Here is a 26,133-nt window from a genome sequence, read left to right on the forward strand (position 1 = left end):
TCTGGATCGTCCGATTCGGTTTTCCGTCCGATTCTAATAGTCTCTCAACTAGTGGCTGTTATCCCCTCTCATTCCCCAGGTCCGGTCCTCCCTTCTCGCCCATGGCAGGTGGTGACAATGGTCACCAGCCTTCCCGGCTGGGGCGCGGTTTCTCGCCATCCGTCATGAAGGGGGCGTTGGTTGGAGCAAGAGTTCTCTCTGCCGATCGACACTCTTGAGATAGGGGCCATTCTTCTGTCCCTGAGTCACTGGGAAAGGATTCTCAGAGGTCTGCCAGTCAGAATCCAGATGTCCAATGCCTCGGCTGTGGCATATTTCATTCACCAGGAAGGGAATCAGAGTCTCTTGGCAATGGCGGAGGTATCCAAGATCCTCCTCGGGGCAGAGGTGACAGTTTCGGCACTATCCGCAGTGCATATCCCCGGCGTGGACAACTAGGCCGCAGTGTTTTTTCTCTGCCGCGAGGGCTTTATGGCAGGAGAATGGTCCCTGCATCAAGAGGTCTTCCTTCAAATTTGCCTTTGATGGGGAACTCCGGACGCGGATCTCTTGGCATCCCCGACTGCTTTGGAAGGTTTCACCGTTTGTTTCCAGGTCTGCGATCGTCTTGTTGTGGATACCGATGCTTTGGCCATTCCTGGGTCGCTATTTGTACTTCCCTATCTGTTTCCTCCCCTTCCCTTTCTTCCCAGACTGTTGCAGATCAATGCGGAGGGGGTGCCGGTCATTCTGACCGCACCAGATTGGCCCAGAAGGTTCACCAATCTCCTCGCGGACTCCCACTGGAGGCCCAGTTCTTGGTTGCTCAATTTAACAGCTTTGCAAGTTGAAACCTTCCATTTTGGCTGTTTTCTCAAGGCGAGACTTGATTCTGGCCTTGCCCTTAGTTCTCTAAAGGGTCAGGTAGCAACCCTTTCCATTCTCTTTCTGAAGTCCCTTTCAGAAGTCCTTAGCTCCTGGCCATCACGGTACAAAGACTTATATCCGTCCCGTTCTCAGATCAGAACTTTTCTTCAAGGAGTGGCATTTGCGGCTCTCCTATACCAGACTCCCATGGATCCCTGGGACCTCAATCTTGTTCTGGAGGCTCAGTGGGGTTCCCCCCTTGAACCTCCCCATGAGGCCTCACTGTCTGTTCTGTCCTGCAAGGTGGCGTTTCTGGTGGCCATCACCTCCATTAGGCGCGCCTCGGAGTTGGTGGCTCTCTCCTGTTGCCCCATTTCTTGGTTCTTCAACAGGATAAGGTAGTTTTACGGCCTTCGTCGCCTTTTCTTCCCAGGGTGGTGTCCTCCTTTTACTTGAATAAGATTGTCCTTCCCACCTTTTGTCCTGCTCCGACCTATTCTCTGGGGCGTTCGCTGAACAGGCTAGACCATTGTCTGGGCGGTAAGGATCTATTTGTCTAGGGCCGCCTTCTTTAGGAATACGGACCGTTTATTTGTCATTCCAGATGGTACGCCAAGAGGCCTGCCGGCCTCCAAGGTTACGATTGTTCTCTGGATTAGACCTGCTTTTCTGGAGGCTTACTGGGTCAAGAACAGAGTGACTCCTCCTGGAATTAAGACACACTCTGCCCCGGGTAGTGGGCGCTTCCTGGGCGGTACACCGTGGGGCATCCGCCCTACAACTTTGCTAGGTGGCAACCTGGTGTTCCATTCACTCATTTGCCAAATGTTATAAGCTCCATACCTACGCTTCGGCAGTTGCCAGCCTAGGCGGAAGGATCTTGCAGGCGGCAGTGGTGAGTCCTCCGACCTAAATGGAGTTTTTCTGCTGTTCCCACCTCAGGGACTGCTTTGGGACGTCCCATGGTTCCTGTGTCCCCCAATGAGGCGATAGAGAAAACAGGATTTTTTGTTGTTTACCGTAAAATCTGTTTCTCGGAGCCTTCATTGGGGGACACAGCACCCTCCCAAGTTGAACAGCTCTGTTTTATTGTGTTATATTGTTAGTTTGAGTTTTCTCTTTTTTTACATGTTGCTTCTACTGCTTTCTGACTAATTGAATATCATACTTCCAGTCGGTGGGGTGTACACTGCAGAGGAGGAGCTAACTTTTTTATTTGCATAGTGTCAGCCTCCTAGTGGCAGCAGCATACACCCATGGTTCCTGTGTCCCCCAATGAAGCCTCCGAGAAACTGATTTTATGGTAAGCAACCAAAAATCCTGTTTTTCTTCACCCCTATGATGCTGTCGGAGCTATCGTAATGAGAGTATAACCCCAGCAGTATCTACAAACACAAGGTGCATTCTGTCTTTAGTTTCTGATATTTCATTGTAGTAAGAGCAGTGTAATATAGGGGGCAGTATAATTTGTTTAGAAAATGGAAACTAGTGGCGTGTGAAAGATGAAGGCTTTCTGGGCACCATCGCTAGAGGATGCTTACAAGACCAGCTTGGGGACAGAACAGTCCACTTATTTGTTTAGAAGTACATGAGGAGGGATCGTCTGTTTCCAAAATACATAGCAATAATTACACAGAAAAAAATGCGGTCTTAAGGAGGAGAACATAGATGGCGTGGACAAGGTTTTTATTCGGACAACGCTTTACGGGGCCGCTCTGGCTCCTTCATCAGTTACATCTAATGTAAGCCAAAACCAGGAGAGGAACAATCAGAGGAAAAGTATAATAGAAACACGTCACGGCTTCTGGATTTATCACCATCTCCTGGTTTTGGCTTACACATACTGAGGTAAAAAAACTGACAAAATACTGATAGTGTGAACGTGTCCTTATCACTCTCATAGCAGGTTGGGGTCACAAATGAAAGCTGTTTCTCATCCACAGAACTGTAGGCCTTTCTCTCCAGCGTCCATTAGCATCTAGATGAGCAGTATAAAGTGATTATGTTCCATTTTCAGGCTTCTATTACCTGTACACATTCCTGCCAGCTTTACATGCAGTATTTATGGCTGCTTTTATGATTAAATTCAATAAAGCAATATGGAGAGTGACAAACCTGCAGTAAACAGCAGCACTTCTCTTTAGAATCGTACTCATGGGTGTTTCCTGGAACTGTTAGTATAATGGCTGCCTTCAGTGCTCCAGCCGTCTCCTCTCCAGCACAACATCTTGTTTACTAGATCTGACGATTCGGAGGACAGAATATGCCTGGAAGTAGCTATATATCCAGGAGAAGCGTGGACTGTACATTACGCTATGTGCTCTGAGGCCACCTTATGACAACTTAAAAAGTAATATGGTATACCAGGAAAATGGCAAAAATCATGTCAGTGCAGTGGGATTGCTGCCGTCTGGGTGCACCCACATGTCCAGCACAAGATAATGGCATCTACAACGCAGCCACCTCCAGAGGTAGCACATGTCCTGCTTTATGGAGCTGTTGGGCATTTTTTATGTTTTTACATTGTATTTAAGAGGATGAAATTCCCTAGTCACAGTCTTCCATCACAAATAAATAGTTGATATTCATCGAGTAATTGTAATGTGAAGATACTGGATGATGATAGCAATAAGGGTATATACAAACGTTCCGTATTGATAGTAAAAGAAAATCTGCTGAAGATACGCATGTGTTGGCAGGAAAATTATTGCAAAAAATACATACGGTACTTTAAGTGGTTTTTTTTGCAAATTTTTGGTCTTGTTTTTGATGGGGTGTGTCAAGCCCACACATCACCACCCCGCCTGAAGTCACGATTACGTCAGAAGGACCACGTAGTGCAGTCTCCCCACTTTCACTAATGTGACGTTCCATACCCCCCTAGGACATGTAAGTTCAGCTTGGTACAGTTTTACATAGACAATCCCTGTCCACAGGCCCAGGGAGGCACGGGGAGTGAGAGGATGTGGCCCATGCAGTCACTGACGCGGCATCATACTTGCCCACAATCCTGACAGGCTGAGAGGCCCCTTTCACTAGCTCCAGTGAAACAGTGCCTGGTCAGCCAGGTAGGACTGCCACCAGTTCCTCGCTAGATAGAACCCCATTCCGTTAACGGATTTATATCGGGACAGAAACCAATCCAACAGTATTGAAAGTTAAACCGAGAAATGGATGTGTGGACTACCACACATGGTATCTACAGTTATGGCCAAAAGTATTGACACCCCTGCAATTCTGTCAGATAATACTCATTTTCTTCCTGAAAATGATTGCAAACACAAATTATTTGGTATTATTATCTTCATTTAATTTGTCTTAAATGAAAAAACACAAAAGAGAATGAAGCAAAAAGCAAAACATTGATCATTTCACACAAAACTCCAAAAATGGGCCAGACAAAAGTATTGGCACCCTCAGCCTAATACTTGGTTGCACAACCATTATTGCATAATAATCATTGATGTACACAAATATAAATTGGTGCAAATCTATACCCTGGTTATAAGTCCACAAATGGTGAAAAACCAATAAACAGTTAAAAACACTGATACACTTATCTGGGTTCAGGTCTCGCCTCTACGCGTTTCCCCCCCACGATATGGTTCCTCAGGAGGCATATGGGAAAATGACAACCCCCCCTCTCCCCCCCCTCTATTTTGTGAAATAGTTGCAATTAAGTCTGGTGAGCCGTAAAAAATACCCAAGTTTTTGACAGTCTGGTTTATGTGTTTCTTATTAATCCTGGCTTTATCTATGGTCTGACCGAGGTATAGGTATCCGTGGTTATGGTTCACTAGTGTAGCCCCTGAGGCACCACTTTCTTTATAGGATCCCCAACTTTTGCAGGGATTTAGTCAGGGTCCACAGGGATAGCCGCCTAGGAACGGGAGCGCCATTTTGCGTTCAAGAGGGTGCCAACCTCCGCTGGCAGGCAGGGACGTCCGGTTAGGGACTCTGGAGGGTGTACTAGCCATCAGAGTAGGTCGGATGCATATGTATGTAGGGCTTTGTACGGTCAGACCAGGCCATTTGGGCTGAGACACTTTGGTGAAATACCACCTGGCATCGATTTGGTGTGTGTAGTATCTTTGGGCCCTAAGGAGTGGGTAATTTAGGGTTATCAGCAGTAGTGTAGCATTCCCATATTAGTTTAGGGACCCATAGGGCTTATAGGGCTAGCCGTCGAGAAGCGGGGGCGCCATATTGCGTCCAAGAGGGTGCCAACCTCCGCAGACAGGCAGGGAGCATCTTAGGGACGTGTAGAATCTATACTCCACCTATTTGCTCCCACCCATTGCCCTCTATTCATCGGGCCAGGTTTTTATTGACCCACTCTCAGTACAAGGGGTTTGGGTGTTGTGTCAGTTTTTAATTCTATTTTTTGGTTTGAAATAAAAGTATTGTAAATATTAGTTTTTGTTATATATTTTTTGTAAATACTAATTTGGATCATCAGGTACTATACTTCTCTCTTCCACTATTTCACCCAGATTATTTTTGAGTTTCTTAGGCTATGTGCACACATTCAGGATTTCTTGCAGAAATTTCCTGAGCAAAACCGGACATTTTCTGCAAGAAATCCGCATGCGTTTTTTGAGTGTTTTTCTCGCGTTTTAACTACGTTTGTGGTGCGGTTTTTATTTGCTGATTTTTCCGGAGGTTCCCAATGCAATAACATAGTGGGAAATCCGCAAAATTAATGAACATCCTGTGTTTTTTACCGCGATGCATTTTTTTCGTGGAAAAAAACGCATCATGTGCACAAAAATTGCGGAATGCATTCTAAATGATGGGATGCATAATGTATGCGTTTTTTTCGCGTTTTTATAGCGGAAAAACACGAAAAATCTGCAACGTGTGCACACAGCCTTACTATTTATGTAGTTGAATAATATTTTTAGTTTTTTTTTTTACTTTCATTGGCAATGAGTGCTTCTGACTCAATTTTGCTGCCTTGATTTGTTTTTTTACACAGTTTATTTTTCCCCTACAACAATCTAAAGGGAACTTGCCATGTCCCCAAACGGTATAAACCTGCAAATATGGGGTTAATCTGTAGATTAAGGCCGGCGTCACACTACCATGTTTTACGGACGTAAGAGAGGTGCTGAAAATACGGATTACATACGGTACAATGCTTCTCTATGCCCCTGCTCCTATCAGCCGTATTTTACTGATCCGTATTATACGGTCTTCTACGGCCGTAGAAAATCGCAGCATGCTGCGTTTGTCACCATATTGTGCAAAAAATACACCAATGAAAGTCTATGGGGGCCAGAAAAATACGGATTACACACGGACCAGCAGTGTGACTTGCGAGAAATACGCAGCGGTGTTAGAAAAGCTGGCAATTCAGTGCGGTGTACAGTAAAATCACACTGACCGCTTACAATAGAATAGGTAGAATAAATGTGTTCACATAAAAAAAAAAAAAAAAAAAAAAAATATATATATATATACAGTGGGGCAAAAAAGTATTTAGTCAGTCAGCAATAGTGCAAGTTCCACCACTTAAAAAGATGAGAGGCGTCTGTAATTTACATCATAGGTAGACCTCAACTATGGGAGACAAACTGAGAAAAAAAATCCTGAAAATCACATTGTCTGTTTTTTTTAACATTTTATTTGCATATTATGGTGGAAAATAAGTATTTGGTCAGAAACAAAATGTCATCTCAATACTTTGTGATATATCCTTTGTTGGCAATGACAGAGGTCAAACGTTTTCTGTAAGTCTTCACAAGGTTGCCACACACTGTTGTTGGTATGTTGGCCCATTCCTCCATGCAGATCTCCTCTAGAGCAGTGATGTTTTTGGCTTTTCGCTTGGCAACACGGACTTTCAACTCCCTCCAAAGGTTTTCTATAGGGTTGAGATCTGGAGACTGGCTAGGCCACTCTAGGACCTTGAAATGCTTCTTACGAAGCCACTCCTTCATTGCCCTGGCGGTGTGCTTTGGATCATTGTCATGTTGAAAGACCCAGCCACGTTTCATCTTCAATGCCCTTGCTGATGGAAGGAGGTTTGCACTCAAAATCTCACGATACATGGCCCCATTCATTCTTTCATGTACCCGGATCAGTCGTCCTGGCCCCTTTGCAGAGAAACAGCCCCAAAGCATGATGTTTCCACCACCATTCTTTACAGTAGGTATGGTGTTTGATGGATGCAACTCAGTATTCTTTTTCCTCCAAACACGACAAGTTGTGTTTCTACCAAACAGTTCCAGTTTGGTTTCATCAGACCATAGGACATTCTCCCAAAACTCCTCTGGATCATCCAAATGCTCTCTAGCAAACTTCAGACGGGCCCGGACATGTACTGGCTTAAGCAGTGGGACACATCTGGCACTGCAGGATCTGAGTCCATGGTGGCGTAGTGTGTTACTTATGGTAGGCCTTGTTACATTGGTCCCAGCTCTCTGCAGTTCATTCACTAGGTCCCCCCGCGTGGTTCTGGGATTTTTGCTCACCGTTCTTGTGATCATTCTGACCCCAGGGGGTGGGATTTTGCGTGGAGCCCCAGATCGAGGGAGATTATCAGTGGTCTTGTATGTCTTCCATTTTCCAATTATTGCTCCCACTGTTGATTTCTTCACTCCAAGCTGGTTGGCTATTGCAGATTCAGTCTTCCCAGCCTGGTGCAGGGCTACAATTTTGTTTCTGGTGTCCTTTGACAGCTCTTTGGTCTTCACCATAGTGGAGTTTGGAGTCAGACTGTTTGAGGGTGTGCACAGGTGTCTTTTTATACTGATAACAAGTTTAAACAGGTGCCATTACTACAGGTAATGAGTGGAGGAAAGAGGAGACTCTTAAAGAAGAAGTTACAGGTCTGTGAGAGCCAGAAATCTTGATTGTTTGTTTCTGACCAAATACTTATTTTCCACCATAATATGCAAATAAAATGTTAAAAAAACAGACAATGTGATTTTCTGGATTTTTTTTTCTCAGTTTGTCTCCCATAGTTGAGGTCTACCTATGATGTAAATTATAGACGCCTCTCATCTTTTTAAGTGGTGGAACTTGCACTATTGCTGACTGACTAAATACTTTTTTGCCCCACTGTATATATATATATATATATATATATATATATATATATATATATATATATATGTCAGTGAGACACATATATGTATATATATTAATATTTCATCCAGCGCTAGATAGCTTAAAAGCCGGTAATTCAATTGCCGGCTTTTGCTCTCTCCTTCCTAAACCCGACATGATATGAGACATGGTTACATACAGTAAACCATCTCCTATCCCCATTTTTTTTCCATATTCCACACTACTAATGTTAGTAGTGTGTATGTGCAAAATTTGGGCGCTCTAGCTATTAAATTAAAGGGTTAAATTGCGGAAAAAATTGGCAATTTTCTCCACCAGAGTAGTAAAGCCAGTGACTGAGGGCAGATATTAATAGCCTGGAGAGGGTCCATGGTTATTGGCCCTCCCCCGGCTAAAAACATCTGCCCCCAGCCACCCCAGAAAAGGCACATCTGGAAGATGCGCCTATTCTGGCACTTGGCCACCCTCTTACCATTCCCGTGTAGCGGTGGGATATGGGGTAATGAAGGGTTAATGTCACCTTGCTACTGGAATAGCATATATATATGACAGTACATAAGTTTTTTTTATTATTTTTTGAGCACATGGATCCCTTGTATATCCGTATGTCGGTTTTGCAAGCCTGTGAGAAAATCTCGCAGTACGGATGCCATACGGATTACATACGGAGGATGCCATGCGCAAACGACGCTGACACACCCTGCCTACGGAGGAGATACGGACCACTATTTTGGGGACTTTTCTGCGTATTACGGCCGTAAATTACGGACCGGATTTTTATACGCTGAGTGTGACGCCGGCCTAATAGTCTTCTAAAGCCGTGCTGCCGCCTCTGCTGCATTGAAGGTCCGGCTGCTAGGAGGGAATTAATTTTATTCCTACCTGCTACCTCTGCTTTCAGTTGTAGAGGTGTGGCTTCAGTCGCTGCTCAGTACATAGTGGCGACTGTAACCACCCCCCCGCACTGACTGACAGCTCCCTCTGTACTGATGCACTGCTGAGACGGCTGTCAGTCCGTGTCGGGATGTGGTTACAGCTGCCGGTCACTATGTACTGAACGGTGACTGAAGCCGCACCAGCTACGACTGAAAGCCGGAGGCTGCCAGGAGGATTAAAGTTCCTTTCCTTCTGGGTTCTTGGCTTCGGTGCTGCAGCTGCACAACTTTAGAACACTATTACCCTGCAGGTTAACCCCTGTGGTTGGGTCCTGCCAAAGTTGTGACAGATAATTGTTTCTCATTTAACACAGCCAGCATCTTCCCCGGTTGGAGTACATAGTAGGATGTTTATATTGCAAAAGCATCTGCAGGAAAGTCTCCTGGTCAAAAAGAGACCTTTTGAAGAAGTTGACCGCGAAACGTGCGTCAGGGGGCCGCTGGTGGAATTGGGCGAATCATCTATACATATGGGTAAGCTCTATGACTTTATATTATAATTGATTATGGAGGATTGTCTGTGCACATGCATGCCTCTTACAGTCTCTTTTTGACCAGGAGACTTTCCTGCCGATGCTTTTGCAATATAAACATCCTACTATGTACTTAGCCCTAGATGATTAGGTTCTCCCATACCATCCAGATTACCTATATGCTTTCTCCACACCTCTTTCTGTTTTATATGCGCTATTACATTAATATATTGGTGAATTGTTATTATTGGTTGCAATAAAACATATTGTTTTTAGCCAGCATGAGTTTTGGGACATTTTTACTCCGTCTTCTTGTTGTGTGTATTTCCCATGAAGCTGCCCGGAGGGATGTGACTGATGATGATGTGAACTTATGGGTCACAGAATGTCAGAGACTGACATTGTGACTACACAGTACTGCATGCAGGGGACTGGTTGTCACACTAGTGATCACATGACCCAATGTCCTATAATGAAGGTGGAGGAATGTATAGATGAAACTGAGAAGGGATGAAATAAAGTACTCGGTGAGACTACTGATGGTGGGTAAGCATTATACGTGCAGAATAGCTGGAGTGCTCCTTTAGTGTATGCATAATGGGGATATGAGGATTTGGCAGCACGTGTGCTCGGCTCGTGCTGTGCAGTGGTCCATTATTTGTTCTGTGTATGAGAACTAACCTGTCTGTAAAAACTTCTTCAATTTCCAGGAAGCCATAGAAAGATTTAATGCACCTAACAGCAGCAAATTCATCTTCATGCTGAGTACCCGCGCCGGAGGCCTTGGAATAAATTTGGCAACTGCTGATGTGGTGATTTTATACGACTCAGACTGGAACCCTCAAGTCGATTTACAAGCAATGGTTAGGAATATAAACTTCTGTGCTTGTCCTGTTACTTGTTGCTACATTTTGTGTTTTTTTTTTTTATATTTAAGTAAAATATTTCAAATAGGGGAAATACTTTATATCCTGGATATTAGATTCGATATGTGAGGATTGCTGGCTAAATATGGGACTAGTCTGACATTACTGTCTACAATTAGGGTCAGATGCTGCAGAGAAATCACCAGATGACAGTATAGCACCCAGTAACTAATAGGGTAAATTGCAGACAAACTACACATACAGATATAAGTAGATGTCACCCCACGGGTTTGTAGAAGTTTATTGTTCCCAGAAAGACCCCCCTCCGCACCCCTCACCTATGTATTTCCGGTTCATAACTAACTTTTGGATTGTTATCAAGTTTCTGCACAAGAATTTTTTTTAACTTTTTATTTGCAACAGGATCGAGCCCATCGTATAGGGCAGACGAAGACTGTTCGGGTATTTCGGCTCATTACCGACAATACAGTGGAAGAAAGGATCGTGGAGAGAGCAGAGCTAAAGCTTCGGCTGGATTCTATAGTCATCCAGCAAGGTATCTTGCCGTTTGTTTCTATCATTCCCATAGCGTTGGATGGCCAAGTCTGATCTGCCTTTCATGGCTGTGGTCGGAGTCGATGCCAGCCACTTGGGTTCAGCTGTTCTCCCATAGAGATGTGCTGGAACTGTAAGACGCTGCGTTTTGTGCGCAATGAATAAACAGCGTCAGAAGCTCACCAAAAACTTATTGTGGGTTCTTAACCTAAGTCTCAGCTGCTAGACAGAAGCAAGGATTGAAAAGAAATTGCTGATCTAAATCCCTGTTTTCATGTTCATAATCTCATGGTTTACTTTATAGTTTCAGAAAATGCTGAAATACATACAAATATATTTACAACTTTACAGAAAACACAAAAAACCCTATTATGTAAATGAATGATAATAGGGATATGGGTAAAGCCATGTCATCTGTCTGACTTTAGGACGACTTATCGATCAGCAATCAAATAAACTTGGGAAGGATGAAATGCTTCAGATGATTCGCCACGGAGCCACCCATGTGTTTGCATCCAAGGACAGTGAACTGACAGATGAGGACATTACTACGATTTTGGAAAGGGGAGAGAAGAAGGTAGCATTGCTGCTTATTTGTCATTTATTCCAGTTCCATTGATTTCTGCCAGCCATCACCAGTAGTCCCACCATTATTAAGCACACCTATTAACCATACTGTGTCCTGCTGTGCGGTGCAGACAAGGTGACCATAGAAGAAATATACACTTTCATACAGGCGGATCAGATGTGCAATTATTCATTATTCTTATACCCATCTTTATCATTAAAACCTCCATTTTCAGTGTTACTTCTGTAGATAAGGAAACCTTTTCTTTTCAGACTGCTGAAATGGCCGAGCGCATGGAGAACATGGGGGAAAGCTCGCTCAGAAACTTCTCGATGGATACAGAAACAAGTTTATATAACTTTGAAGGAGAGGATTATCGAGAAAAACAAAAGGTAACATTTTACCTGCTTTATAGATTACATATTACATCTTACTAGATACGTATCAACTATGTAACCTTACATCAAGAATTTATTGTGTCAAACTGAGAAAGAATTAAGTGGCACTTTAAGCTCCGCTGTGCCAATATATAATTGTAGGGTAGATGGGGTCACACACAGCCCTGATTTCCCTGTGTGGTGTATTTAAGACTTACCAGGCCTCTTTAATCAGAACTGTCTTACCTCAACCTCCCTATATTGCCCATAGCAAACAATCCGAGTTCCACTTTCATTTAACCAGAGTGGTATAGGAGATGAATGAGGGCCATCGCGTCCTTTCCTTCCGCTAGACTGGGATCTTTGTGGAAAGCAGTAGTATGTGTGTCCAGCCATTCATCAGGATAGTGGAGATCTATTTACGCACAGCCACAGGAGCACAGGACTATTCTGAAGGTTCATTTCCCAACCTTGCGGTTCCAGCAAACAGTAGTGTACAGGGTCTATTGCAGAAGAGATGTAGCCATTGCATGACTATAGGTGCACGGACTGTGAGTCCAATATTTGCTGAAATGTGCCTCTGAAAGGGAGTTTGTCACCAGGTTTTGCTGCCCCATCTAAGAACAGCATGATGAAGGGGCAGAGACTCCTGATTGCTGCATTTTTTATACAATCCCTGTTTTCTCTGCTGCAGATCTACCAGTTATCTGAAGGCTGGGCTAGCTCTATCTATCCCCGCCCCCAATAGTGATTGGCAGCTTTCAATGTACACTGTGCATAGGCATAAACGTGCCAATCAGTGGTGGGGGCAGGATTATACAGAATTTATGAATATAGAGGACTACATGGCACAGATTTACTAGTCCTCTAGTGATAATCTCCTGGTGATAAAATTGTGTTTTATTGATGTCCAGGTTACACCTGCTCGTTTCTAATCATCTGTGACGGGGGCAGCACTGAGCTGTCATGTCTTAACTTCCAGTCATGCTCACTGTTAGAATGATTGACATCCTACTTAGCCTGTGATTTTGCCGGCCAATCTCTTTGAGTGTGTCATATTGCGGAGAAATAGCAGCTGCATATCTGTAGGCAGTGAATGGGTCATGCTTTGTCATTTCTTCAACCGTACCTATAATGTTAATGGGAACCTGTCACTCAATCCATGCTGCCTGAACCGCATCCATCATGAATCACAGCCTAGCTGCACGATTTCAACCAGATATGTTTTTATCTGAATTGCTCTTGCGTTTCAGAGAAAATATAATTTGAGTAGCCAGCCGGAGACTATAGGGAGTGACAAGACTAGTTCTGCTCGAACCATGGCTGGCCTCTCTCCGCCCTGCTCCTGGTGATTGACAGGTCTCTACTATGTGTGGACATAGGGACAGACCTGTCAATTACCTAGAGTGGAGTAGGGAGAAGGTGCCCGGCTCTTCAGACTGTTTTCTCTGAAACATTGGAGCCTTTTAGAAAAAACATATCTGGCTACAATTGTCGTACCAAATGTCATGACTCTGTTATTGAGTGTCCTGGCACCAGAGGCCCCTTCCCTGTGCTTAATGCTAGTGGGCGCCCTAGCTCACCCTGTTTCCCGGGTTACTTCTGAAGGTGAAGATGCCAGGGCCAAATACCTTTCCTTAGCTCCTGAATCTGCCCTCAGTCTGTACCCTTCCCACACCCAGGGAAGAAAAGAGTAGTAGTGCACCATAGTACACCAACCAGACTATCCAGTTAATACGCTCAGGGGTAGCAAAAATACCACACATACAAATGTACACACACATACAACAGAGGAATGCACCAGGGAGTTAAGGATGGGGTTAAACTAAAGTAGGAGAAGAAAGGGAATTATCACACACCCAAAACCTAGCAACAGTCACAGATAAATCCACCAACCAACTACTCAAATAACCACCAACCCTTATCCTCCTGTCCATGCAGCATAATAAGCTATCTCTGACGATGGGAGTTAGTCAGGGCCCAGATTATATAGGGGATAGGAGAGGCTAACAGTGCATGAGAGCCTTAGCTCCAGGAGCTCTCAACAGAGCAGATTAACCCATGCACTGCTAAAAGAAATTTCACCGTTTAATATGAAGGTGAAGTGCTTCTATTCAGTGCAGGAGTAGGAGAACTCAGACGCTGTGGTCTTCTGGCTCCTGTCTGTAACGGTAACCCCGTGACAGCCAGGCTCTGACTTAAGCTGCCTAGGGTTTAGGCTACATGAATTAAAAGATAGTTTCCTTTTAAATGTTTTCACAATCTACAACATGTTTTGAAGCTATGAAATAAAAAAAAATGTATATTAGGCTATGTGCACACGTTCAGGTTTTTTCGCTATAAAAGCGCAATAAAAATGCTTAAAAAACGCATACATATGAATCCCATCATTTATAATGCATTCGCAATTTTTATGCATGTGTAGCGTTCTTTCCATGAAAAAAACTCATTCCGGTGCAGCATGTTCATTAATTTTGTAGATTTTTTGCGGATTTCCCACTATATTATTGCATTGGGAACCTCCGGAAAAAAAACGCAAAAAAATCCGCAAAATAAACGTGAGAAAAACGCAAAAAAAAAAAAAAAAAACGCATGCGGATTTCTTACAGAAAATGTCTTGTTTTGTTCAGGAAATTTCTGCAAGAAATCCTGACGAGTGCACATAGCCTCAAAATATAAGATATAATTTCAATCCTAAATTAAAACAAAGGACAAGCTTTTGGCACCATGCTCAGTGATCAAGGGCAGCAATGCCAGAACCGCGTCTGCACGTTCTCTATGTACAGTCACGCATTTTGTAACTAATTTTCAATAATATGGAATAAAGCATTGAAGATTTTATTTATTGTTGCCGCTATCTGGAACCTTTCTGTCTTTGGCTCCTTGCTCTTTGTCTTTACTATAGGGCGATGCTGGATCGGTGATGAAAGTTTCTTTTCTTGGCTGTAGCTGAGTCATCAAGTTGTTGTTTTGAAGGAAACTTAATGTCATTTCTTGCTATCCAATCCTAATTGGCCACTTAAAGCCATCGCGTTGATTTGTAATTTCCCATAAAATGGATACTTTTCTAAAGTGCTTTTTTTTCTTGGTTGTACATTTAGATAAGCATGTTGGAGTGGATAGAGCCCCCCAAACGGGAGCGCAAAGCCAATTATGCTGTGGATGCGTATTTCAGAGATGCCTTACGTGTTAGTGAGCCAAGGGCACCAAAGGTAAAGTACTACTTACATTTTCTTAGTTTAAAGCTTGCAACCCTTTTAATGTCCATGTTCCCTTTATCTAAGATTGCTCTCTCTGAATACGACTATGTATTCAATTAGGTTATTCATCTCTTTCTTTCTATACAAAAAGGCAGCGCACAAGAACGCGTCTGTAGCTCTAGCCACAGCTGTTCTTTTATAAGGACCCATACATTATGTTACAGTGGTGATTGAGGGATGTAAAGAACACCAAAGATAAAAGTCCTGCAACTCCCCTCAGGTCCTGCACTAGGTATAACATTTTATGAAGACAGGATAAAACTAGGTGAGACAGCAGAAATGGGATTTGGATCATGACAATACATTTATGACACTTGTCTATTTTTTATATCATTTCTCGACTGTTAACTTTACTCCAAGATTTTGTGCCAAAATAATGACTAAGTGTGACGAAGACAATAAATCTAGTCCGCGGCATGTGCCAACTCTATCCAGTGCAAATCTGACACAACATGAGGACAACTTTTGTGTCTCAATTATGTCCCGGAGGGGACACCGAAGTCTTCATTGCATCCTTCTGTCACATTCCCTCTTATGGAGGCAAACTCCCTTGACAGACACGATGGAACAAATGAAAAACACTCTTTTAGACAGCATGCGTTAGATTAGACGGTATTACAATTCACCAGATTTCTCACCGTGACTTATACTGGATAATAGATTTGGTGCATCTTTAGACTGACTAAGGTTACATTCATTCATATGGAGCAATGGTCTTTTGTCAGACGACTCTAAGAAAGCGTCTTAAACATACAATAAGTGTGATTGTCGGGCATCTAAGCCGAGATAGTTGGCCCATTTAGCATAATATGTCTCCCATCATTGAGTCTTTTGCAAAATCTGATTTTAAAGTGGCCATTGCTACTCAAAATACCTATGTCTGCCCATATCTTTGTCCTTTGAATTAGTCAGAGCTCTTTTTACCTTTCCAGCAACATGGTGGCCATTCACAGTGACATGTGGCCTGAAGCATGTAGCACCAGTCCAGCGTCAAGCAGGTTCTTTGTAGGTAGAGAAGCATTTGCAAAGTTACAGGCAGCAAAATCCGTCTCTGTTCTCCATTCAGACCCAGTTCTCTTTCCATTCTGAGAAACCATCTCCAGTCAAGTAGCACGACCGTTCTTCAAGCCTCACCCTTCCTATAATTTGTCACCCTACCAGGTCAACAGCGTGTCTTCTCAGATCAGACAACAGCAAGGTCCCAGCTCAGTTTTTACATAAAAATCCCCGGCAGGATTGTAGTGGCTTTGGAGGCAGTTCATTGCTGCCAGTGCAATTCTAGACCTCTCCGGGAGGCCGTTCTCATCATCAAGTGGAGCAGTTCAATGGCGTAGGTGTGCAAGCCGACTTATCAAAAGCCAGTTTATTTCTGACCAGATTATACAGACTGTCACTTAGTGCCGGGGGAGCAGTTACAGCGCCGCTCTCTAGACACTGAGCGATGACAGGACCCTACCGGCGCGGCCACTATAACTGGAAGCCGAACGCTGCTGGTGGGAATAAAGTTCACTTTAAAGTTGAATGTGCAGAGGGAAAAAAGAGCCCATAAAGACTTATTGGTGCAAATTTTGTAAATGGGTTTTTAGCTCAAAATACAAATATTTAAGTAAAAACATGTCCCCAAAGGTGGACCATCATGAGTAGGAAGCCAGCCTCTCCTGTATCTCCAAATGTATTTGAAATACCTATTTACTCTGTCGCCTCATTGGGGGACACGGGACCATGGGTGTTATGCTGCTGTCCACTAGGAGGCGCCACTATGCATCATCTGAAAAAGATTAACCGTGGCTCCTTCTCTGCAGTATACACCCCTGGACCTCATCAGCCTTCTCCAGTTTTTTCATTTTTTTCCGACGGATTACAGATGAAGAAAAGTGGGTCTCCTGTGAGACTCCCGGCATGGCTCCTTCCTCGGCCCCCTATTACGGGGTGCCCGGTTGAAGTCGAGACGGCTATTCCCTATGTCGCTCCTTCCCCAGTCCCTCTGGTGCTGGTTTGAAGTCTAGACCCCCCTCCTTCCCCAATTCCTTTTGGTTTCTGGGTTGAGGTCGAGGCGAGGATAAAGCCCCCTGAAGGTACAGCAGCACCCTCCCTAATCCCCCTCTGGGGGCATTAGGTTGAGACGCCTCAGGTAGGGCCTGTACAGGCAGCACTCTGCAGCTCCCAGCAATGGGCCAGCACACTGCGCCTGCATCCAGGGACCCCAGCCTAGCTGCGGGCTCCTGTCGGGGCCGGGAGGATTGCAGGCAGGCATGGCACAATAGGGACCCAGGGCTCCCTGCGCCCCTGTATCTGTGGCAGCACCAGCTCTATACTACCTCAGGGGGACCTCTCACCGGGCCCCCCTTCCGCTTATAGCCCCACCGCTATCCTGCCTTTAAATCCCGGGGGGGTGGTGTCTGGGTCAGATCCGACCCCCTCCCGGACTTTTGCGCCGGCCTGGAGCCTTTCTGGGCATCAGGCATCTAATTTAGGCCGCGTGTTCGGCCTAGCTGAAGCCGCCGCCTCCTCTCCGCCCCCCCAACGGCCCACCCCGGATGACAACTATGACACTCTACAGTGTCATAGAGGGGGCAGATCGAGACAGAAAGGGTGCGTTTTTACACAGCTCTGCCGCCTTTTTTTTTTTCAGCTCTCCGCCCCCTTCTCCCCCTTCCTCTTCTTCTCGACGGCCATTTCTGCTGCAGATTAACCCTGCATCTCCTGGTCAGCAGGATCAGACCGGCCAGTCTCCGGGGGGCACAGGACTGTGGATCTTCGGCGCTGGACCTAGGGGCAAACTTGTGGGGTAAGATCATAGCTGTTTTTTTTTTTTACTCGGCTGTGAATCCATATTCCCTATAAGGCTCCCCTATAGGTTCCTCTGCAGTAGGGTCCTCTGCATAGCCAGCGCTTCTGCACTCTGTGCACTATGCCGGGCTCAAGGTCCAAGAGAACCAGGCAGGACTGCTATTTATCATCCTGCACAGCCTGCAGGACCGCTCTCCCCAGAGGCAGCACGTACCCACACTGCCAGGACTGCATCCAGACTACTATGTCAGAGCCCCAAGAAGCCCCTGCCAATGCTTCGGTGTCTAATGCCACGCCAGAATGGGTCACTCAGAGGTCGCAATCTATGACGCAGTCTATAGATAACAAACCTCCACATTGCTTCAGGCTCAGCAGAGTCATGCCTCGGCTATGCCCGTTACCCAGCAAAGGGAGAGCTTGACTCAGGAACAGGACGACCCTGGCACATCCACGTCTAGGTCAGGACGCAAGCGGACCCATAGGTCAAGTCCATCTACGTCATCCCATAGCACACGGTCATCCCCTTCTAGGGAGAGACCCCGTAGTTCCAGGTCATCTAGACCGTTCCCTTCCAGGGGCAGACAATGCAGATCTCTGCAATCCCCGACCAGAGAAGGCCTCCGCCCCAGCTCACCCAGCAGGGGACGCCTCAGTGATACACTGGATTCGGAAGGCATCTGTTACTCCGACTCAGACAGGGAAACGGAGGGGTCCCTGATCCCAATCCCCCCCTAGCAATACAGCGCTAGTTGAGGACATAATCTCTTCCATTCATCGGGTGTTGGACATTTCTGATCCGCCACCAGAGGCCCCAGAACACAAGATTTCCTTTGAAGGAGCTCTGAAGCCGCCTAAGGTTTTCTCTAACCACCCAGAGTTTAAAGCAGTCCTTAAAAAGCAGCTCTCACAGCCTGAGAAAAAATTTGCTAATCGCAAATATCTGGAGGCAAGGTACCCCTTCCCGCAGAAGGACACCAAGGAATGGACAGATCCACCCGAAGTGGACCCCCCAGTCTCTAGACTAGCAGCACAGACCCTCTTTTCACTGCCAGATAGCTCAACCCTCAGGGACGCAGCAGACCGGCAGGTAGAACGCATGGCTCGTTCAATTTCCAAGGCTGCAGGGCCATCCTTGGCTCCCACTTTTGCTTCAGTTTGGGCTGCCAAGGCCATTCTGGCCTGTTCCAAAAATTTACAAGCTGGCCTCCAAGCATCCGCTCCTGAGCTGTCGGGCTAAGCGGTTCAAATAGCAGTTGTAGCAGATTACATGCTTCATGAAGCTCTGGATTCAGCAAGGGGTCTAGTGGGGATAGCATCAAACACCATCACGATTCGGCGTATCCTCTGGCTGCGGGAATGGAAAGCGGACGCAGCCTCAAAGAAGTCCCTCACACACCTTCCCTACCTCAGTAGGTGACTTTTCGGTGAACAGTTGGACACGATGATATCCAACGCCATCGGGGGTAAGAGTACCTCTCTTCCCCAACTGAAACCTAAACGCACTTACAAGAAGCGTAACCAAACTCGATTCCGATCCTTTCGGAACTCCTCGGGCTGGTCCGTCACGAGTCCAGCAAAAAATCGTAACCGTTCCCCACACAGGGACAACTCACGATCAACGCAAAGGACCGACAAGACCTGGAAGACAAAAGCAGGCCAGTCTAAGCCAAGAGGAGGAAAATCTCAGACTTTCTCCTCATCATGACTCACGGACTCCGGAAGACACCCGTAGGTGGCCGACTTTTGCTCTTTCATCAAGTCTGACTGCCTATTACAGAAGACAGGTGGGTCAGGGAACTAGTGTCTTCCGGATACAAGATACAGTTCACCTCCAACCCACCGGACCGATTCTTCCTCTGTGTCCCCCCCAAAACCACCAGCCAAGGCTCGTGCCTTCCATCTCCTTGCTTTTTCAAGCAGGAGTCATAGTACCGGTCCCCACGGCCGAGCGCTTCCGAGGGTTCTACTCCAATCTATTCGTAGTCCCCAAGAAAGGAGGCAGCGTACGGCCCATGATGGACCTAAAACAACTGATCAAATATGTACGAGTTCGTCACTTCCGCATGGAGTCCCTTCGGTCCATCATTGCATCCATGGAGAAGGGAGAATATCTTGCCTCTATAGACATACAAGACGCATACCTGCATATACCGATTGCACCTGCCCATCAGAGATTTATCAGGTTTGCAATCGACCAGGACCACTACCAGTTTGTGGTTCTCCCGTTCGGACTCGCCACGGCTCCCAGAGTGTTTACCAAAGTCATGGCAGCCACCATGGACGTCCTGCACAGTAGTCGTTCCATACTTGGACGATCTACTCATCAAGGCTCCCACCTTCAAGGACTGTGAGCTCAGCGTCTCAATCACAACGACACTGAGTCGCATGGGCTGGTTAGTCAACTTACAAAAGTCATCACCAACCCCGAGTCAGTCTCTGACCTTCCTGGGAATGCTATTCAATACCTCCTGGGGCCTAGTGCTCCTTCCCAAGGACAAGGCACTGGCTCTCCGCCTAGGAGTTCGCACCCTCCTCCGCAAACCCCCTCGATCTCTCCGGTTTGCCGTGAGAGTCCTCGGCAGGATGGGGCAGCAATAGAAGCGGTCCCATTTGCCCAGTTTCACCTCAGACCTCTCCAACTAGTCACTCTCAAGTTCCTGGAACAGGAATCCCTTTTCTCTTGACAGGGAGTTCCAGCTAACATCGTTAACCAGGAGGTCCCTGCACTGGTGGCTCAAGCCAATCTCGCTAGCAAAGGGGAAATCCTTTTTCACAGGTCAATGGAAGGTTCTGACCACCGATGCAAGCCTGACGGGTTGGGGTGCTGTGCACCTACACCGCAGGGTACAGGGCAAGTGGTCCCCAGTGGAAGCGACCATGCCAATCAACATCCTGGAAATTCGTGCCATCCTTCTGGCATTGAGGGCCTTCCATCGCTTACTGGAAGCCTCTCACATCAGAATTCAGTCGGATAATGCCACGGATGTGGCATATGTGAACCACCAAGGGGGGGACCCGCAGCACCCAAGTGATGCGAGAAGTGTCACACATCCTCCACTGGGCGGAGGACACAGGGTCGGTTCTCTCAGCGGTCCACATTCCGGGTGTGGACAACTGGGAAGCAGACTTCCTCAGCCGACAAGGAATAGACTCGGGAGAGTGGTCTCTCCCTCCCGAAATTTTTCGCCAGATCTGCCATCGCTGGGGGACCCCGGATGTGGACCTAATGGCATCCCACTTCAATGCCAAGGTCTCCAACTTCATGGCCAGAACACACGATCCGCGGTCGCTCGGAGCAGACGCTTTTATTCAGGACTGGACACAGTTCCAATTTCTGTACATTTTTCCACCTCTCCCCCTGATATCCAGAGTGGTGAGGAAGATCAAGCAAGAGGGAGTTCCAACCATCCTAATCGCACCGGACTGGCCCAGATGTACATGGTACGCCGACATCATACAACTTACAGCAGATGCCCCCTGGCGCCTCCCAGACCACCCGGATCTTCTATCACAAGGCCTGTTCTACCACCAGAACTCAGGGGCCCTCAATTTGACGGCGTGGCCCTTGAAACCTTGGTTCTAACCCAGGCAGAGCTCTTGCCGGACGTTATTAGGACCATGATCAGGGCACGGAAGCCAGCCTCTGCCAAGATCTATTACCATACCTGGAAAGCTTTCTTTACCTGGTGTGAATCTTGTGGCCAGACCTCATTCCCTTATTCCCTCCCCAAACTACTTGGTTTTCTCCAATCGGGACTGGAGGCCAGGCTGTCCCTGGGCTCGCTTAAGAGCTAGGTGTCAGCCCTCTCAGTGCTTTTTTCAAAGGCGCATTGCTACCAAGCCGCAAGTAAGGACATTCCTTCAGGGCGTTTCCCGATTGGTTCCCCCCTACAAACGACCACTAGAAACGTGGGACCTCAACCTTGTCCTGACAGCATTGCAGGAACCACCCTTCAAACCCCTTAAGGAGGTCCCGCTCCGCCTTCTATCCCAGAAGGTGGTTTTTCCTGGTGGCAATCACCTCGCTACGCAGGGTGTCTGAACTGACAGCACTCTCCTGCAGACTGCCCTTTCTGGCTTTTCACCAGGACTAGGTAGTCCTCCGTACGGTCCCATCCTTCCATCCGAAGGTTGTGTCCAACTTCCTCCTCAATGAGGAAATTTCTCTGCCTTCCCTTTGTCCGGTCCCGGTTCATAGAGTGGAGAAGGCTCTGCATACGCTTGACCTTGTCAGGGCATTGCGTATATATGTGTCTAGGACTGCGTCTTTCCGGAGGTCTGATTCTCTTTTCCTTCTTCCGGAAGGCGGCCGCAAGGGTCTGCCAGCTTCCAAAGCTACCCTTGCTAGGTGGATCAAATCCACCATACAAAAGGCCTACCGCCTTAAAAATTCTCCTCTTCCAGCCGGTATTATGGCACACTATGGCGGTAGGGGCCTCCTGGGCCATTCGGCACCAGGCTTCGGCACAACAAGTGTGTAAGACGGCCACTTGGACTAGCCTACACACATTTACTAAACACTACAGAGTTCATACCCAGTCCTCAGCGGACGCAAGTCTGGGTAGATGTGTTCTGCAGGCGGCAGTGTCCCAAGTGTAGGGGCCTGTCTACACAATATTCGTCCATTGCTTCCCACCCAGGGACTGCTTTGGGACGTCCCATGGTCCTGTGTCCCCCAATGAGGCGACAGAGTAAAGGAGATTTTTGTATACTCACCGTAAAATCTCTTTCTCTTAGCCTCTAATTGGGGGACATAGCTCCCACCCTGTTGCTCTTTCCGGGCCGTTGTTACTGTTGAGTTCTCATATTATTTTCTTGAGCTCGTATATAGTTGCCTTCTTATAGGCATGGTTATGTTATTCATGTTACGTTCCTCCTAATGCTTTTGCACAAAACTGTAGAAGGCTGACGCCGTCCAGGGGTGTATACTGCAGAGGAGGAGCCACGGTTAATCTTTTTCAGATTTTGCATAGTGTCGCCTCCTAGTGGACAGCAGCATAACACCCATAGTCCTGTGTCCCCCAATTAGAGGCTAAGAGAAAGAGATTTTACGGTGAGTACACAAAAATCTCCTTTTTGTTGGTGGGAGAAAAATCGGGTCTCTCTCTTAGTCTTTTTATTCCCAACGATCCCTTAATTTTCTCCAGTATGGCCAGAATGCAGGCCTTGCTTCTAGTTCTCTGAATTGTCTGATTTCTGCCTTGTATCTCTTTTTTGATGGCTGTAAAGGGAATCTGTCAGCAGGTTTTCCTAATGTAATCTGACAGCTGCATGAGGTATGGACAGACCCTGAATCCAGCGATGTATCACATAGTTTGCTGGGTGCAGCAGTCATGAGAGTCAGTTTTCTCTGCTGTGGATCTAGTGGAGCTCAGCTGTTTAGCTGTGTATATCCCTGACACATCACACCTGTATATTGTATAGGGACAGCTGATAATCAGTGCTGTGGGGTGTGTCTGAACTAGGAGGCACAAGATCAGTTATGTAGTGATAATCTCCTGCTGATAAAACGCTGATTGTATTGAAACAACAAAACACAGCCCGGGAAGTGTCACATCACTGTAATCTGGGTCTCTGCTCCTACATCATGGGGCTCACAGATTACATTGCAAAAACAGCTGACTGATTCCTAATTCTCCTAGTCCAATATTTCAAAGTGTTGTGAATGTGTTTCCTCCAGGCAGGTAACCTGTGCCCCGATTAGACATCAGTCTGATGCCAGATGGCCTCCAGTCTTCCCCTTATCCATGTATGTAACCCTTCACCAGGACAAAGAACTGTGCACCCAGCACCTTCTTCTTTCCGTCTAAAGGTCCCTCTCTATGAAGAGATTGTGTATATGGTCCACCTCATGAAGAAATTGTCTTCTCGTACTTATCAGCCCTCTCCACGTGTTTGGCTAGTGCAATGTAGGGGTCAGTTCTTTGTGCTTTCCTTTGGCAGCTGCTCCTTTTTATCTCTTTCATAGTTCTGAGATGCAGACTGAGTGCCCCAATATGTTTGGGCTGAATAGCACCTGAATATGAAGGGGTAACTTTTTTTGTCATGCCCTCAGCCCCCTTGGGCAGTAGCCATGTTCTCGGTCTCGTCATTGTAGACCATATAAAAGAGATTTTATGGCACGTACAGAAATGCAGCATGTCCTTCTGTTGCTTACAGTGTTGTCTCCTGATCACTGCTAAATACAGCTCAATACTATATCTACAATCACACACTTGTGCTAGGACCAGAAATATTATTATTTTATTATGTTAATCAGATTTTACAACATTCAATTGGGCGGATAGAAGAGAAAGGATATCATCTGAATACCCAACAATGGTATTGGAAAGATATATATTTTGGTACTGTATTAGTCAGTAGATAGAAAAATATTTGGAATTGAGAGTCCTCAGTGGTTGATACTTTTTAATGGCTAACTGAAAAGATGGTAACAAATTGCAAGCTTTCGAGACTACACAGGACTCTTCATCAGGCATAGACTAAAAGAAATTCTGAGGAATCACATATTTATACACAGCACAGCACAGAACTGTCATTATGGGAGAGCGATAAGAGATAATCAGTTGTGTCCATAAATATTGGGACAGTTCCTAGATAAGGAGGGAATGTTTTGTTGTCCTCTGATTGGGGCGTGGTTCTGTGTTATGATGCCCCCAGAAAGTCTGAGGAGCAAATTCCTTAATTGATGTAAAAAACATAAATCCATGCGACACATTCATTCCTGCACTAAGTGTGTCAAAGGTTGTCATGAGTTTATACTCCCAGATTCTCCTGTCTCTCTGAGATTTGAAGTTACCTTTCAATACAAGTAATTTCAGGTTCATGGTGCTATGATCAGGCATACAAAAATGTTTGGCCGCAGGTAGATCCATTCTTTTTTCTCTTATTGTGTGGCGGTGAGAATTTATCCTTGTTCTCAGTTTTTGCCATGTCTTCCCAACATACAGACCCCCCAGCTGGACATTTGGTACATATAATTACGGTAGGTACACCGCATTAGATGTGATGCATCTGAAAGTACCTGATATCTTGTAGTCTTGATGTGAATTGGGGATCTTTATCTTGTTCGTGGTCATTATAAATGGACAGGTTTTACATTTTTTTTCTGCTTGCAAGGAAATAATGATGTGCTGTGTTGTGTATAAATATGTGATTCTTCAGAATTTGTTTTAGTCTTTGCCTGATGAAGAGACCTGTGTAGTCTCGAAAGCTTGTAATTTGTTACCATCTTTTCAGTTAGCCATTAAAAGGTATCAACCACTGAGGACTCTCAATTCTAAATATTATTCCAACAATGGTATTCACACTTGCCTTTACTCCATTTATTCACTGCAGTGACAGAAGTCCAAAACATGAGACATTTTTTTTTTTTTTTTTTAGAGTGGACACCACTGAAAAACAAGTTTTGTACAAAGTTTCATCTTTTCAACTCCTATTTACTTTATTGAATGGATTTTCTCAAGAGCACATATGAAAATAATATATGTCATAAACAATAAATTATGCATGCTATTGGAAAATACAAGGCTCAAACTAGGCAGGATGTCCTTGTCCTTAACAGGTTATTGAGTCTGTAGTTTCTCTGTGTTAGCATTGGATTATTATTGTTCCTGCCATTCGTAATATATTAGGTGATTTTTTTATATTCTGTCAATGCACACAAGTGTAAGATCTATTTTGTTTCAAGACATTTAAATTAATTCCACATCCTAACCAGCAGTGATGAATGCAAAAAAACCTATTGACATTGGGTATAATTATTGGTCATTTCTACTTTGCAGTAATTAATACAGCAATGTTAAAATATATATATATATATTTTTTTTTATTCAGGCACCACGGCCTCCAAAACAACCCAACATTCAAGATTTTCAGTTTTTCCCTCCAAGATTGTTTGAGTTGCTGGAGAAAGAGATACTTTATTACAGAAAGACTATTGGCTATAAGGTAATGGCAAGATTATGTATTGGGGTAAGCTTGAGGCCAGCCAGACGTTTTCACTGCCTCCATGCAAATTACAGTACATAGTGGCCACACAAATCAATGGCCGTCATTGTCATACAAGTCTGCCAGAACCAGTCACTTGTAGAGAGCTGCTCCTCATTGTAGCTCATAGAAGGGGGACCCTGAGCAACAAAGCCATCTTTAATGAAGTGCATATACTGTATGACAAAGGTGCATATGACTGTGCTTTTGTATGTCTTTTACTTACAAGATTGTGCCAGGGATATCACCCACTTTGTCTGTAAAGTGGTGAATGTTTCACTTAAATGTAATAGAAGAAAATCCAAGCCTGACTATGGTGTGAGAGCCAGCACAAATGGCATCCTAAGGATCCTTTAAATGGAAAGTGTCAGTACAAATTATTTACGTCAGGTTTGTATTT

General features: G+C 45.4%; 1 protein-coding gene across 1 annotated transcript in view; it reads left to right on the forward strand.

Moving 5' to 3' along the window:
• The window catches only part of SMARCA1 (SNF2 related chromatin remodeling ATPase 1), a 144,277-nt gene that overhangs the window by 59,589 nt on the left and 58,555 nt on the right, over nucleotides 1-26,133 (forward strand). Inside the window, exons 13-18 of the mRNA XM_069747158.1 lie at nucleotides 10,039-10,191; nucleotides 10,618-10,750; nucleotides 11,178-11,326; nucleotides 11,590-11,709; nucleotides 14,796-14,906; nucleotides 25,581-25,694. Of these exons, the coding sequence (XP_069603259.1) occupies nucleotides 10,039-10,191; nucleotides 10,618-10,750; nucleotides 11,178-11,326; nucleotides 11,590-11,709; nucleotides 14,796-14,906; nucleotides 25,581-25,694 (780 nt within the window). The remainder of the gene's footprint in view (nucleotides 1-10,038; nucleotides 10,192-10,617; nucleotides 10,751-11,177; nucleotides 11,327-11,589; nucleotides 11,710-14,795; nucleotides 14,907-25,580; nucleotides 25,695-26,133) is intronic.

The sequence above is a fragment of the Ranitomeya imitator genome, chromosome 2 (assembly GCF_032444005.1).
Source record: "Ranitomeya imitator isolate aRanImi1 chromosome 2, aRanImi1.pri, whole genome shotgun sequence".
NCBI lineage: Eukaryota > Metazoa > Chordata > Amphibia > Anura > Dendrobatidae > Ranitomeya > Ranitomeya imitator.